At 54.2% G+C, this 16312-nt stretch overlaps 1 protein-coding gene across 1 annotated transcript in view; it reads left to right on the forward strand.

Moving 5' to 3' along the window:
* PRR12 (proline rich 12) overlaps positions 1-16106 on the forward strand; it is a 31958-nt gene extending 15852 nt beyond the window's left edge. The window contains 8 exon segments of the mRNA XM_053905633.1: positions 2709-2825; positions 3080-3213; positions 3519-4009; positions 9057-9182; positions 9289-9386; positions 10477-10623; positions 10721-10816; positions 11371-16106. Of these exon segments, the coding sequence (XP_053761608.1) occupies positions 2709-2825; positions 3080-3213; positions 3519-4009; positions 9057-9182; positions 9289-9386; positions 10477-10623; positions 10721-10816; positions 11371-11517 (1356 nt within the window). The 3' untranslated portion in view covers positions 11518-16106.
* The last annotated feature ends 206 nt before the right edge of the window (positions 16107-16312 follow it).

Consider the following 16312-nt stretch of genomic DNA (forward strand, 5'->3'; position numbering starts at 1 on the left):
GGAGGCAGAGTGGTTTTGGGAAAGACACCAAGCTCGACTGGGATGTGGTGAGCCGGGGGACCTGCGTCCAATGAGAGAATCAATAGACTCAGAAGAGGCAGATTAGGTAGTGGGAGGAGACTGAGGAGGGGGTGGGCCCCCCTGGGCCCCCCCCCCCCCAGGTGGGAAGGATGCTCTGATGACTTCTGAGAACTTCATATTCACATTGAGAGGGGAAAAGGCACCCCTGATGGGGGGCACTGCATATGCAAAAATCTGGGGGTCAGAAAGTCTGGGGTTCATCTGCTGAACTCTGAGGGGTCTGGATAGCGTGCTGGGCAGGGGCTGGAGAAGAAAAAGGAAACTGAGGCAAAATTTCGCTGTGCCAGACTGTGGAGCTTGCACTGGGGGCCCTACAGGAGTTTGGAGCTGAGCAGGATGTGGTCTGAAAGGAACTTTTCAATCCTTGGGCCTCTGACCTGGCTTCCCAAGGTCACCGAGAGGAAGGACTGGGACCCATATAGCAGCCTGGGAAAAAGGACTTGGGGCCAGGACCCTGGCATCCTTGTCTCATCCTGCCTCTTGTAATTTTAAGCTGAGAGCATTTTGAGACCTCATTTTCATCAGGTTATTGTAATCCCTTTTTTGCACTCCCCTAGCTGATCTGAGGGACACAAAAAAATCACGGAGGTGAGGGGCGCCTGGGCGGCTCAGTCACTTGAGCGTCTGACTTCCGCTCAGGTCATGATCTCACGGTCTGTGAGCTCAAGCCCCCTGTCGGGCTCTGTGCTGACAGCTCAGAGTCTGGAGCCTGCTTTGGATTCTGTGTCTCCTTCTCTCTCTGCTCCTCCCCTTCTCATGCTCTGTCTCTCTCTCAAAAATAGATAAACATTAAAAAAAAATTTTTTTTTTTTTTTTAATCGTGGAGGTGAAAACAACTAACTCAAACTAAGAGTGGGTAGTAGATGGCTTGGCACACCAACGCCAGTATTACAGCTGCTGCCAGTGCCAGACATCATTAATTGATCTCAGCACTTCTCCGGCCATGCCTGGCTTTCAGGGCAGCCATGACCAATCAATTGGAGTTACCATCTGTATCCTGTTTATCACTTGAGTATGGATTCTTTGAACGCAAGGACTACCTTTCGTGCCTCTCTGGGTTATCACAATACCCGGTGCACATTTCCCGTAGCATCCGTATTCTTATCTTTTTTTTTTTATGTTTATTTTTGCAAGGGGAGGGGAGTGGCAGAGAGAGAGGGAGCCACAGACTCGACTCCAGGCTCTGAACTGTCAGAACAGAGCCCAAAGCGGGGCTCGAACCCACGAGCCATGAGATAACCTGAGCCAAAGTCAGACGTTCAACCGACTGAGCCACCCAGGCGCCTCCCATGTTCTTATATAGTCTATTAGCTGCTTTCTTCTAGACGCACAACTGTCACACATGCTGTCCTGTGTCATTGCTCGGTCCCCCTCATAGAAGACATTGTCCCTCCGGGACTCATTTAGGTATCCCCTCTTCCAGGAAGCGTTCTTGGATTCAGATTGCATGTGAGGTCCTTATTTTTTTTATTTTTTTATTTAAAATATTTCTTTCAATGTTTATTTATTTTTGAGAGAGACAAGAGACAGAGTGTGAGTGGGGCAGAGGCAGAGAGAAAGGGAGACAGAATCCGGAGCAGGCTCCAGGCTCTGAGCAAGCCGTCAGCACAGAGCCTGACGCGGGGCTCAAACTCACAAACTGTGAGATCATGACCTGGGCCGAAGTTGGACACTTAACCAACTGAGCCACCCAGGTGCCCCAGTCCTTATTTTTTTTAATGCTTTTTTTTTTTTTTAACGTGTATTCATTTTTGAGAGACAGAGACAGCATGAGTGGGGGAGGGTCAGAGAGGAGACACAGAATCCAAAGCAGGCTCCGTCCAGGCTCTGAGCTGTCAGCACAGAGCCTGACGCGGGGCTCAAACCCACAGACCACGAGGGGGTCTGCCATTAACACGTTTATTACTCGGTGCTGTTATTTTTTTGTGCCCTGTCTGGGTTTCCTGCTACTGCCCTCGCTCCCCCAGATTAGATACTGGGTCTGGCTGAGGGTCACACAAGTCTCGGAGTTGTGGAGAGGTTATCTGAGTGTGTTGGGGGCGTGGAGAAGGGGGGGCCTTACCCTCACCGTGTCTTGCCCTGTCGTGGATTCGCTGATGAAATACATGGTCTCCGGGCAACTGTCACCCGTCTGTTCCCGGCACAAGCCTCGACTGCGCCCTGTTTCATTTATCGACTTGTCTATCTTGTCACCTCTCCGACAAAGACCCCATGAGAGGCGTCAGTCTTATTCATCACTGGACCCGGGGGTCCAGCACGGTATCCGGAAAATGGTGGGTGTGCGCTCAGGAGTCGGTCGTGACGTTAAGTCGCGACAGAGGCTTATGCCATCCCACCGTGAAGTTTTTATAACCACAACTTTGCAGCCCAAGAACCAACGGCCTTGACTGCGAGGACTGGGGTGAGCCACAGGAGGACGTGGCCAGACTCAAGCTGCCTCCCCAGGGCTGAGAACATCACACGGCCAGAAGACATCTGGCTGTCAGTGTTCGTTGATGGATGGCTTGTCGACCTCAGTCCCTTTTCTCTTAAGCGGGTGTAGAGGGAGGACATCGGGCCAGGAATTGGGGGGCAGGGAGGACAGGAACGAGGGCTGACCTTGCCGGCCTCACTGCACCCCTCCTCAGCTGGCACTGCAGACGGGGCGCGAGCCCCCACCCATCTGGCGAGTGCAGAAGGCGCTGCTGCAGAAGTTCACTCCGGAGATCAAGGACGGACAGCGGCAGTTTTGTGCCACCAGTAATGTAAGCCTGCCCGGGGGGTGGGGAGTGAGGGCTCAAGAGCCCCGGGTGGGAGGCGGGGAGGTCTGGAAGCCGGGGTCCTCCTCACGCATGGCTGTGATTCATGCCTAGTCTCGGGTGTAGTCCAGCAGGGAGGCTCCGTTTCCAGTGGCTCCTGTGGCCGCCGCGGGGGCCCTGGGTGGGGTGGGAGTCTTGGTATCCGGCTGCCTGGCTGGGGTGGACGAAGGAGTTCCTCCTGTGCCTCTTTCCCTCCCTAGTATTTGGGGTACTTTGGGGACGCGAAAAACCGGTATCAGCGCCTTTATGTAAAGTTCCTGGAAAACGTCAACAAGAAGGATTATGTGAGGGTCTGTGCTCGGAAACCCTGGCATCGGCCCCCAGTGCCCGTCAGGTACCACGGGGAGCCGAGGGGCGGGCAGTTGGTGGGCAGGGTCTACAGGCGTGGGGTTGGATCATTCAAGAGAAGAGGCAGAGTCAGGGAGAGTGGACACAGGGTGGGTGACAGAGACCCAGAGAGAAAGAGACTCCAGTCTGGGGCCGGGGGGCCAGGCAGAGACCCCGAGAGGGAACAGATGGCAAGAGGGGGAGCTGGTTCTGTGCTTAGAGCTGCTGGCGAGGCAGGGGGATTTCAAGAGGAGAATTTGGGTTTCTTAGGGGCTGCTGACTGCATACAGTCCCTTCCGTGTTCCCTTCCAGGCGCTCTGGGCAGGCCAAGGGCCCTGCGTCTTCTGGGGCCAGTTCTGCCCCGCCTCCCAAGGCGCCAGCACCACCTCCTAAGCCAGAGACCCCTGATAAGACTGTCTGTGAGAAGCCCCCAGAGCAGACGCCTGAGACAGCTGCGCCCGAGCCCCCCGCCCCTGAGAAGCCATCCCCACCTCGGCCTGTCGAGAAGGAGAAGGAGAAGGAGAAGGAGAAGGAGAAGGAGCGGGTGACGCGTGGGGAGCGGCCGCTACGGGGCGAGCGGAGCGCGGGCGGGCGGCAGACACGGCCTGAGCGGAGCCTCACCGCGGGCCAGCCCGCCACCTCCCGGCTGCCCAAGGCCCGGCCCACCAAGGTGAAGGCCGAGCCGCCCCCCAAGAAGAGGAAGAAGTGGCTGAAGGAGGCGGCAGGAAATGCCTCGGCGGGTGGGGGTCCACCAGGCAGCTCCTCGGACTCCGAGTCATCCCCGGGAGCACCCAGCGAGGACGGTGAGTCCCTAGGCAGCCACACAGGGCGGGTGGGGAGGCAAGAGGAAGGGAATCCGGGGCGTCAGAAGGAGGCGTGGGTGAGCGCTGTCCAGAGGGTTCCGGGTGGTATCGGTGAGACAGCGACAATAATTGAAATAAGGGCAATATGTGTCAGTCACGTGGCCCCTGACTGGATGACTGCTCTGCACACGATGAATTCACTTGTTTAGTTTTTGTAGCAGTGCTACAAAGTAGATACCGTTACTGCCCTCATGTACAGGTGAGGAGACTGAGGCACCAGGAGCACATAACATGGCTGGGGTGTGGCGTCCCACCCGAGTTGGGATGTGCCCAGTGAAGCCTCAGGCCTGTTCTTCAATGCTGCACTGATTTGTCTTAGGACAGACATGTTATGGGGCCCCTGGCTGGCTCAGTGGGTGGAGCGTGTGACTCTTGATTTTGACGTTGTAAATTCGAGCCCTTTACATTGCGTGTAGAGATCATTTAAGAATAAAATCCTTATTTGTTTTTATTTTTTTAAATGTTTAATTTTTTTTTTTTTTTACCTTTATTTATTTTTGAGAGACAGAGAGAGACAGAGCACTAGTCGGAGAGGGATAGAGAGGGAGACACAGAATCCAAAGCAGGCTCCAGGCTCTGAGCCATCAGCACAGAGCCCGACGCGGGGCTCGAACTCATGAACCGTGAGATCATGACCTGAGCCCAAGTCAGACGCTTAACTGAGCAACCCAGGCGCCCCTTAAATGTTTAGTTTTGAGAGAGAGAGAGAGAGAGAGAGAGAAAACGTGTGCTAGTGGGGGAGGGGCAGAGAGAGGGAGACAGAAGATCCAAAGCGGGCTCTATGCTGACAGCAGGGAGCCTGATGAGCCGTGAGATCGTGACCTGAGCCAAAGTCAGACGTTTAACTGACCTAGCCACCCAGGCGCCCCTAAAAATAAAATCTTAAAAAAAGGAAGCAGGTTCTGAGGGCAGAGGAACATGGGGGACCAGTGTCTGTCCTGGAGGCCCAGAGGTTGTGGTTTTCCCTGTGACTCGTTGTGTGACTCCAGGAAAGAGGCATCATCTCTTTATGCTGTAGTGTCTTCACTTACAAAATAGATTAATGACAGATAAAACATATAGGAGGGTACTCACCTATAGTAAAGCACCAAAGATGAGCTCCACTGCTTAGAATGATGTCTGGTTTGTGGTGACAGTAACAGCAACAAAATACACACGTACACACACAGACACACACACACACACACACACACACACACACACACACACAGTAAATATAACAGCCGCCTTTTAATTGAGTGCTTACCAGGTGCCAGGCCATCGTTTTAAATATTTTACACATTGGTTTGTTTTATCTTGACATAAATCCTGAGAGGTAGGTCCTATAGAATTTTCCTCATTTTAAAGATGAGGAAACTGAGACACCAAGAGTCGATGTGACTTGCCTGAGGTCACATGTCTTTTTAGGAATAGGGCAGGGGTAGCCGTTTTAACAGAGACTAAGCATACGGTTAAAGAAGAGAATTCTCTTTCGTCAAAGCCCTGCTGAAGGTGGGAATCTCTTGGAAAATCAGAGGCTCTTCGCAAGGTTGTCCAGGGTCCCAGTTTCCTTTCCTCTTGTCGCTCTGCCTTCCCCCAGGTCAGAGGCAGCCCAGCAGCCCCAAAAGCTGAGGTCCTGCCAGTAGGAAAGGACTCAAGGACCAAGGAGTGAATCATTACACCTTCCTTTTAAGTGCCAGATCTGGGAGTGGCCCACATCCTACCTCTCCTGCCCCATTGGCTGGAACTCTATCACGTGGCCACACCTAGCTGCAAGGGAGGCTGGGAAATGTAGTCTTCTTTCTTTCTTTATTTTTAACTGGGCAGTGCTATGCTAAATCAGGCCCGGTGGAAGCAGTTAAAGACAGGTTGTGAAGGTGCCACAAGGGAGGAGACTTAGCCAAAGGCCTAGATTTGCAGGTCTTTCTTTCCCTGGCCCTCAATTTTTTTTCCTTTTTCTTCAACAGCTTACAAATTTAAGTTTAACTTTAACATGCCATATAATGAACCTATTTGAAACGTATAATTCAGTGGTTTCTAGTCTAGTCATAGAGTTATCCATCCATCTTGGCGATCAATTCTAGAACGCTTTCAGTATCCCAAAAAGAAACCCTGTACCCCTTGGTTATCACTCCCATTTCTCCCTTCCCCCCACACCCCCAGGCGTAAGTGACCAGCTACTTACAATCTCTGGATTTGCCTTATATTACACATAAGTGGAATCACACACCACGTTGTCTTTGGTAATTGACTTCTCGCACTTCGCTAACGTTTTGAGGTTCATCCATGTTGTAGAGGTGTCAGGATTTTGTTCCTGTTTGCGGCTGAATAATACTCCACTGCCGGGACGGACCACGTTTTATTTATCTACCGTCCGGTTGGTGGAAATTTGGATCGTTTCCACTTTTTAGCTATCGTGAATAATGCTGCCCTGAACACACGTGGACAGCTCTGAATTTTCTGAAATGGGGGGAAGGGAACTCTACACGTTTATGGGAGCCGTTTCCTTGCCAAGGGGTCGGTGTGGGTCTGAGTCGGCCTCCCCTCACCTCACTCAACCAGGAGCCCCTCTAGGGTAGGGTAGGGTGAGTGTGACCTATGTGTGGATGCCCTGAAGGCTTTGCTCAGCCCAGGAGGCCTTAGAACTAAACTAACTCTGGGTTGTCTGAGAGCGGTGACCCTCCATGTGCTACAAGCTGTTGCTCTCTCCTTTCCTGTATTCGTAGAAGTTCTAGAAAGATGCTGCAGTGACTGTCTGCTCTCTCTCTTCCTTTAGTCTCCTCCCATGTGGCTTCCTTGGCCCCTTTTTGCAGATACTTATTGAGCACTTACTATGTGCCATGAACGAGGTCCCAGCAGTGAACAGAACAAACAATAATATGTGTCCTCATGGGAGCTTCCAGTCTAGCTTGGGAGAGTCCGTCCGTTGGATAAACATGTTATGTAACAGAACACAAACCAATGTGAAGAATCATCATTGTAAGGCTGGCTAGGCTTAAAGGCCGTTAAGAAAAAGTTTCAGTGGATGCCTGGGTGGCTCAGTCAGTTAAGCGTCCAACTCTGGCTCGGGTCGTAGTCTCACGGTTCATGGGTTTGAGCCCCGTGTTGGGCTCTGTGCTGACAGCTCAGAGCCTGGAGCCTGCTCCGGATTCTCCCCCTTCTCTCTCTCTCTCTCTGTCTCTCTCTCTTAAAAATAAACAAAGACTTTAAAAATTTCTTGGGGCACCTGGGTGGCTCAGTCAGTTGAGCCTCCGACTTCAGCTCAGGTCATGATCTCACAGTTTGTGGGTTCGAGCCCCACATCAGGCTCTGTGCTGACAGCTCAGAGACTCGAGCCTGCTTCAGATTCTGTGTCTCCTTCTCTCTCTGCCCCTCCCCCGCTCAAGCTTTGTCTCACTCTGTTTCTCAAAAATAAATGAATGTGAAAATAAATAAATAAATGAATAAATAAACATTTAAAAATTTTTTTAAATTCTTAAAAATTAAAAAAAAAATAAATACGTAGAAAAAAAGAAAAATGGTTTTAGTGAAGAGTATCCAGGCATTCTAGAGGGTGATGTTTTCGGGGGATGGGGGAGTTGGGGAATGCTTCTGGAAATGACACTGGAGCAGAGATCTGAGTGCAACAGGGTTGGGGTTGGGTGACTGGGAGAGAGAACATTCCAGGCTGGGCGTGTCTGGGGATCAGGAAGGAGGCCAGTGGCTGGAGCGAGTGAGTAAGAGGAGAGGGTGAGAAGTGAGGGCAGAGAAGGAACAGGACCAGACCTTGGAGGGACAAGAAGCCCAGGGCTTTGTGTTCCCACTGGAAGAATTTTACCTTGAACGAGTTAGGAGCCATGGGAGGGTTTGGGCCAAGGCCTGGGGGTCCAACTGCTGTTGCCAAGTGGTCACTCTGGCCTCTGAAACAGCTGTCCCCACGGGCCTTCCATGTGGTTAAGTCAAACAGACGTTTCTCATGCCTCTTCCTGAGGGATCTTTTAGGGCTGTTCATAGCCGTCCTGCATCTTTTTTCTCCCCGACGTTACTCTTGGGTTTCATGTGAGTGTCCCTCAAGTCCTGACCTTGGCCTTGTTGTTTCACTTCTCACTTGGCAGGCTCAGCTTTCCAGTGAGCCTCACTCATTTCTTCTCCCTGGCCCCCCTCCAGACATCCCCCAAGCCTCCTCCCCCCAGATCCCACTGAGTTCCTTGTCCTAATTTCCGTATCTCCAGCATAGCCCCACTGGCTAGGCAGTCAGAGGGCCAGATCTCCAGCCTCCAGCCTTTGCTCCCTCACGTCCACGACTGGGAAGTCCCCAGCCCTTCAGCGCTTTCCTGTAGCCCTGGCCCAGACACTGGCCCTCCTGTCTTCTTGCCTGAGATCCTGTCCTTATGGCCCTGCTACAGCATCTTTTCTTACCTGGTCCATTGCCCTGACCTCTGGTATCATCCTTCCAATCCATCCCCTACCTGTCCTCAGAGGTGCCTTTCCACATTTACCCTTGCCCCTCCCCTGCTCACAGCTCTCCCATGGCTCCCTAGTACCCACCAGAAAAAGCCGCTACTCTCTCCACCTCATATTGGATGGAGGCCCTGCGAGGTCTGGCCTGCATGACCCGTGTAGTCTCAACTCCCACCTCCTCCCTCAGTCTTGCTCTTTGTGATGCGATCTCTCTGACTGGATTCGCTGGTTTGGAAACCAATGATGCTGCTTCTTTAGACTTGATTGAAGCTACGCTGAACCAGTCAAAGGTGAAGTTCACCGGCCTGGAATGCTCTTGCCTATCAGTCAAGACTTAGCTCTTGTGTGACCTTGGACGAGCCTTCCCTGGCTTGCCAGGCTGAACTTGTTACAATCAATGCCTGTGACTCCACTATCAGAGTACATGACGCTGGTACTTGGGGACTTTCTCCAGCGGACTCGGCGCTCCCTGTGAATCTGGGCCTGGTACTTAGAACACCGTCTGCCACACAGGCGGCCTCCAGCAAAGGCGGAATAACGAACTGAAGTCCCATCTTGTTCCCCCCAGAGCGGGCAGTACCTGGGCGTCTGTTGAAGACCCGGGCGATGCGGGAGATGTACCGGAGCTACGTGGAGATGTTGGTGAGCACAGCACTCGACCCAGACATGATCCAGGCCCTGGAGGACACACATGGTGAGCTGAGGCCTGGGAGAGAAGGTTGCCGACCCCTCCTTTGCACCCCCCCTCCCCCATGCATTGTGGGGCTTCGGCTCTTCTGACGCCCCTCCGGGTCTTTTAGATGAGCTATACCTCCCGCCCATGAGGAAGATCGACGGCCTCCTGAATGAGCACAAGAAGAAAGTCCTGAAGCGGCTGTCGCTGAGCCCAGCCCTCCAGGTGCCTGTGGGGCCTGGGCGGGAGGTGTCCGGGGCCCCGCAGTCATGAACGGGAGAGATGTGTGCACCTGTCAGCCACGGAGGAGCTCCCGGAGCATGAGGCCCTGAGCGGGGGCACCATTCTCCGGGCTTGGCCAGGAGAAAAGTTGAGGGCAGGGCTGGCAAGAGGGAGTCTCTAGGTTCCTTGCAGGCCTGCATGGAGGGGGCTTGGAGGGTGCAGAGAGGTCATAGTGAAGGTCTGGGGCGGGCTGCTGGGAAAGCCCATCAGAGCGTGGCTCTGGAGTGGAAATTTGGAGGCAAAAGTTAGACTAGGGCCTGCACCCAGGCCTTGCCGTGGGACAGTGTTAAGCGGATCCTGATGGCTTCTCTGTCATCGTAATGCGGGACTTCTTAGCATCTTAGGTTTCGGTAGTAAGTCATCTAGATGATTTTCTTTCTGGAATGGCCTAGGATCCTAGAACAGACTATTCAGGCAGCTCTGATGCGGGGGATGGTTGTGTGGTGCTGAGATTTGGGGGCAGATTGTTAGGGCAGCGGAATTCTGGGATGGAATGTTGGTCCGGCCTTGACATTTCTGGGCAGTTACTGGTCGAATTCTGGGAATTCCGGGATGGACTTTCAGGCTGGCTCAGAAAATCCCCGGTGGGATGTTAGTCCCTCAGAAAATGCGGGATAGAGTGACAATCTGGTTCTAGAACTCTGGGTGGGGTGTTATGCTAGGGTTAAAACTTCCGTGGTAATGGAATATTCTTCTGGTTTTAGAATTCTGGGATCGAATGTCAGCCTGGCACTGGGGAGTCTGGATCTTAGGCTGATTCTCAAAATTTTGAGTAGGATGTAAGGCTGGTGCTGAGAATCCCGGGTGGAATATCAGGGGTCTCTGGGAATCTCAGGCCGGGCCACAAAGCACATTAAGAAGGGTCCCCAGACAGGCGTAGGTTCCTCTGTCCTTTGAGGAGACCAAGATTCCCCAGGGATCCCCTGATCCACAGCCTGAGGGAAACTGAGGCACCTGATGATCTGAGAACTGATGGTGGGTTTGGAGCGTGTGGGCCCAGGGCACGTCCCACTGACCGGTCGGCTTCCCGCAGGACGCCCTGCACACGTTCCCCCAGCTGCAAGTGGAGCAGAGCGGGGAGGGCTCCCCTGAGGAGGGGGCCGTGCGGCTGCGGCCGGCGGGGGAGCCCTACAACCGCAAGACGCTCAGCAAGCTCAAGAGGAGCGTGGTCCGAGCCCAGGTGGGGCCGCGGATGGGCGGGCGGTGTGGGCGACTGGGAAGAGGAAAGGCCCCGGGCTGGGCAGTGGGGTGAGGCTTCTCCACTCTCCTCTGTCCAGGAGTTCAAAGTGGAGCTGGACAAGTCGGGATACTACACGCTCTACCACTCCCTCCACCACTATAAGTACCACACCTTCCTGCGCTGCAGGGACCAGGTAAGCCCACCTGCAGCACCCGTTGCCCTGGGATTCGGCCCCACGGGCTCTGCCCTGGACCCAGCCCCTCCTGCCTCGGACCCAGGAGTCCAGCTCGCAGAGTCCCCTCCTCCCTCGGACCCAGGGATCCAAGCCCACAGCCCCTCCTCCCTCAGACCCAGGAATCAGGCCCCCAGCCCCTCCTCCCTCGGACCCAGGGATCCAAGCCCACAGCCCCTCCTCCCTCAGACCCAGCGTCCTGGTCCCCAGCCCCCTCCTCCCTCGGACCCAGGGGTCCAAGCCCACAGCCCCTCCTCCCTCAGACCCAGGAATCAGGCCCCCAGCCCCTCCTCCCTCGGACCCAGGGATCCAAGCCCACAGCCCCTCCTCCCTCAGACCCAGCGTCCTGGTCCCCAGCCCCCTCCTCCCTCAGAGCCAGGGGTCCAAACCCACAGCCCCTCCTCTCTCAGACCCAGGAGTCCAGCTCCCAGCCCCCCTTCTCCTCGGGATATTGATCCCTAGACCCCCAGACCCTGGTGGCCGCTTGCCCCAGCTCCCTGTTTAACGCCCTGCAGACCCTGGCCATCGAGGGCGGTGCTGAGGACCTGGGTCAGGAGGAGGTAGTCCAGCAATGCATGCGGAACCAGCCGTGGCTGGAACAGCTCTTCGACTCCTTCAGCGACCTGCTGGCCCAAGCACAGGCCCACAGCCGCTGTGGGTGACCCCACCCCGCCTGGGGGAGCCACCTCTTCCACGAACGGAGAATTGGGACAGAACTGTGTCCTCAGGAGCTAACCCCTGGGCCCTGCCTGCCAGGGAAGTGGTGGGGGGGGGGGGGTCATTGGTCAGGGTGTGTCCATGCTGCCCCCACAAGGGCAGGGTTCAAAGTTCGACTCCTCCCCTCTCCCACACCCCCCTCCACTCCCTCCCCGCCCCTCCTGCTGTCCGGTGTACAGAGAAATTATTTATATATATGTATAAATGTCTATTTAGTAACGGTTTCCCTCCCCACCTTGGCCCAATCCCCTCTCCATGGCCACAGCCCCGCCCCCTCCACCTTGTACATAATGTATAGGAAAAGTCTATGTATGGTTGAGGGGGGCGGGGTGGCTTCAGAGAGCTGGGGGACCCCCTCCCCCCAACCCCCCCCTCACAGGCCAAGATCTTTGCTAAAGGCCATTCCCTCCCCCAGGGCATTCGGCATCGGGCGGGAGGGGGAAAACGCATCTTGTTAATTATTTTTAATCTTATTTATTGTACATACCTGGGGCGGGGGGCTGGGGAGGTGGAGGGGGAAGAAGGGTCCCCTCCCTTTGGCCCTCCTACTCCTTTTCTACTGCGATTGTCTGTGTCTGCCCCCCCCCCCGTCCCCCACCGCCCCAACCCCTCGTCGTCTGGATGTGGTTCTATTTTTTATCCGTCTCCCCTCCCCTCCCCCTCTCTCTAACCCCCCCCCCCCCCTCCCCGCTCCTACCTCCCCACCACCCTTCGTCTCTTGCTCTTTCTTGGGCTTCTGTACAACTCAACTTGTATACACTGTGTACACACAACCAGCCAAACGAAAACCCAACGGCAAACACTTTATCGGCCGGCTGGAGTGCCTCTGTCCTACGGCGTCTGGGTGCCGGGTGGGCCGAGGGATGGCACAGGCAGAGAGAGGGTCTGGCCTTCTCTGGCACATGGCTTTTCTGGAGCCCGGGCAGTGGTTGGGCTGGGGTCGTTGCACCCCTACGTCTCGCTGGGTAAAATTGGCCCACCCCAAAATTTAGCGACCTAAAACAAGAAACGTTTTATCCTCTGGTTTTTGAGGATCAGGAATTGGGGGTTCGTGTCCCAGGGTCCGTTGTGAGGTTATAGTCTGGTCAGCCAGAGCAACCCGAAGGGATTGACTGGGATTGGCGGGTCTACTTTTTTTGTTGTTGTTGTTGTTTATATTTGAGAGGGAGAGAGAGAGAGAGAGAGAGAGAGAGACCGAGTGTGAGTGGGGGAGGGGCAGAGAGAGAGGAAGATACAGAATCCGAGGCAGGCTCCAGGCGCCGAGCTGTCAGCTCAGAACCCGACTCGGGGCTTGAATTCACGAACCGTGAGATGGTGACCCGAGCCGAAGTCTGACACTGAACTGACTGAGCCACCCAGGCACCTCGAAGGATCTACTTTTAAGGCGTGCAGGTCAGTTGTTGGCCGGAGGCCTCGGTTCCTTGCCGTGTGGACCCCACAATGAGGCAGCTTCAGTATCCTCACAGCATGCCAGCTGGCTTTTCCCAGGGAGAGAGCAAGGAGGAAGCCACAGGACCTTTATGTCCTAATATATCATTGCTTCATCCATACTGTTCATCGAAAGGGAGTTATTAAACCCAGTACCCACTCAGAGGGCAATTCAGCTCCGCTTTGAGGAAGGAAAAGGATAGGAATTCTTAGATGTGGTTTTAAACCGGTACAGGCTGTGGCAGGTGTAGGGAGTTGACCAGCTTTTTGAGGGTTGCCTAATGTAGACTGAAGGGTGGGTCTCTTGTGCTCTTGAACCCTGAAGCTCCAAGGTCACCAGCAGACTGGCAGTTGAGAGGCCAGTAGACGGAATGGTGGTTGGATTCCTGGGTTCTTGAGATGTGCTGCTGCTCAAAGTGTGATCCAGGACTGCCGCCCTTGGAGTGATGTCCGTTGTCCCACGAGACCTTCTAGAAAACGTCAGCTCGGGCCCAGTCTCAGATCTGCTGAGTCAGAACCCACTATTTAGTAAAATCCTGGGAGGATTCTAATAGACACTCAAGTTGGAGGAGCAGTGTTCTAAAGTTAAACCTTTGGAGGTCAACTGGAACCTGGCTTTAGAAAGTAGTGAGTAAGCTGTTGTCATTCTAGAGCCTGGACAGTTGTCCAAAACAGACTGTTGGTATTCTAGAACCCTGGCTTCAGCAGTGATGATAGGTGTGCGGCAGGTGTTGACCTGGTGTAAGATTTAAGGGTAGCCCGTCTGCATTCTAGATGGGTTCCCTTCCTGGTGAAATCGAGGAAGAGCCCCAGTTTGTTCTACAACCTTGGATATCGTCTAGGCCAATATTAATGATTCTGCTGGTTTTACGGTAACGCTGAAGGATCTTAATGGGACTCAGTGGTGGGCCGTGGGCTTTTGTTTTTAAGTTTATTTAGTTATTTTGAGAGAGAGGGGAGCGCGTCCAAGCAGGCTCCACGCTGTTAGCGTGGAGCCCATTGTGGGGCTTGAACCCATGAACCACGAGATTGTGACGCGAACTGAAGGCTGGAGTCAGGCACTCAACTGACTGAGCCACCCAGGTGCCCCTGGGCCGTGGGCTTTCTAGAATTGAGTTTGGAGGGGTAAGGACGGACCACTGGTGTCCTTGAACCATGGCCTGTAGCACATTGGGGTGCAGCCACTGAGAGGCAGTGGCATATTCAAGATTCTGGACTGTTCCGTCAAATAAGAGCCAAAGCCTCCGAGATCACCATGATCTCCCACGGGAGCTCTGCTGTACAAAGTGGGTGGATTGTTCAGAAGGTGGGTGGCGGGGCAGTATCATCCCTTTGGGGGCAGGAGTACCTTGTGGTTGGACCTTGGAATTCAACTGCCCGAATTTGAATGCCAGCTCCAGCACTAACCAGGTGAGTTGGATCCCAGCCCCTGTCCTCAGTCTCGTCATTTGTCAAATGGACTTTGTCAACGTGAAGGAAAACAGCGTTCGATGCACTTGGCACCGCCTGGCCTTTAGCTCCCGTTTCGCATGGCAGGTGAGCCCAAGGGGCTTGCCGGAAGTCCAAGAGGTGGCAGAAAGGGAAGAGGATGCAAAGATGGATAAGGGGGGACAGCAAAAGCCCGAGAGGCTTCAAATCATTGGCAGGACCCGCCAGAGCCCAGGGGAGGGCAGGAACTGTGGGACAGGCATGCACATGCCTAGAGAGCCGCCAACTAGGCCAGGCCAGCCTCTTCACTGTTGTCTGATGAGCTCTGGAACGGTGGTGATCGCAAGCCTTCCGAAAATGGCCTGCCAGTTGTCGGGTGGGTCTGTACGTGTGCCTTTTGCTGGGCGTAAGCGGTAGCTTTGGTCACCTCTTCGAAGTGCATCTTTGTCCTTCAAGAAGCAGGGTGTCCCAGCCAAGAATTTGGCCCTGATCGACAATGCAAAAAAGACTCGGGTCTCCTGTGCGTGCAGTTGTTGGCGGGGACCCAGGGAGAGGAAGGGACATCAGCCTAGGACTCCACTGGCCCCTGCTGAGAGCGCCTCGCCTCTGGCTGGGGTTAGGTGGCGATGTCAGACCTTGTTTGGAAAGTGATAGAACCACCCCACTCCACCCCCACCCCCCCCCCCCATTCCCTCCCTGTCAGGGTAGAGGGAGTGAACATGTAGCACACAATACGTTGGAGCCTTGCTTATTCCCAAGGCGGAAGGTTGAATGCAGGCCAAGGATTCTGTGATAATGAAACCCGGAAAGGGATATTTAGCTAATCATTGTTCAAATCTGGAATACAGAGGGACATTCATGGTTCTGGGGCAAGAGGAGGACAGCGGGGCCTCCGTCATTGATAAAGAGCGTTTACAATATTCCCAGCTCTGTGTTTGTCTTCTGGGTGCAGATCCGGTTCCTAAAGACCTCTCCGAAGTAGCTCTGTGATTACCCCCATTTTACAGCTGAGAAGATGGAGGTGCTGCTGAGGGCCCTCGTCTCCCCTTGAACCAGGAAGTGGGTTCTGGGGTGGGTGTGAGGGGAGGACTTTGGAATCGGGCCCGGCGATTCTGTCCAAACGTAGCAGATACGGGGAGACAGGGAGGAGATCATTGGTGACAATTCTCAAGTGGAGGTGTGTGGACTAGGTGTTGGGGTTCAGGGACGCTTGTCAGGCATGGGAGATGGGGCACGTGGTGGTCTCCAGGTCTGGCGCCAGCGTTTCAGGTTAGCAAATAGAGCACAGAATTGGGGGTCCTGGGTCGAATGGGGGGCATGCAAGGGCTCCCAAACAAGCGAGTTAGCAACTTGTTTGGGTGGCCTTTTGATGCCCCACGCTTCAGCCCTTCCTAGGACATATGCCCAAATGAGATGTGTCTACGCTGGCCCCCAGGTCATTGAGGGTTTGGACTCTGAAGTCAGCCCAATTGGGAACTTTCTGGAACTGAGAACTTGCCAGCCAGCTGCTTGGACACCATTCCACCCACCTGTCCCTTCTTTCTGCAGCCAAAATGTCTTTCTCAATATGTATTGGGGGTGGTTAGGAGGCAGGCAGGGTTTGTAGTGGCTGCCTGTTTCCAAGATTCTGGAATCTTCTGGAACACCACCATCCAATAAATTTAAAAACCTGCCTGTAGCTACTGGCTACCTTGTTGAACAGTACTGTTCTAGAACTTTACAGCAAACAGGAAAAAAAAAAACCCAAAAAACATTTCAGATGTTAAACCCCGTGCCACCAAAACACAAAAGGCAGAGTGGTCCCGTTGAAGATGAAGCAGGAGTCCAGACACCTGCTTGGCTTGTTCTCTGGCCCCTGCGCACCTCCCTCCCCAAGAAGCAAAG

Source organism: Panthera pardus, unplaced genomic scaffold (assembly GCF_024362965.1).
Source record: "Panthera pardus isolate Hobbes unplaced genomic scaffold, ASM2436296v1 HiC_scaffold_18, whole genome shotgun sequence".
In the NCBI taxonomy this organism is placed as follows: domain Eukaryota; kingdom Metazoa; phylum Chordata; class Mammalia; order Carnivora; family Felidae; genus Panthera; species Panthera pardus.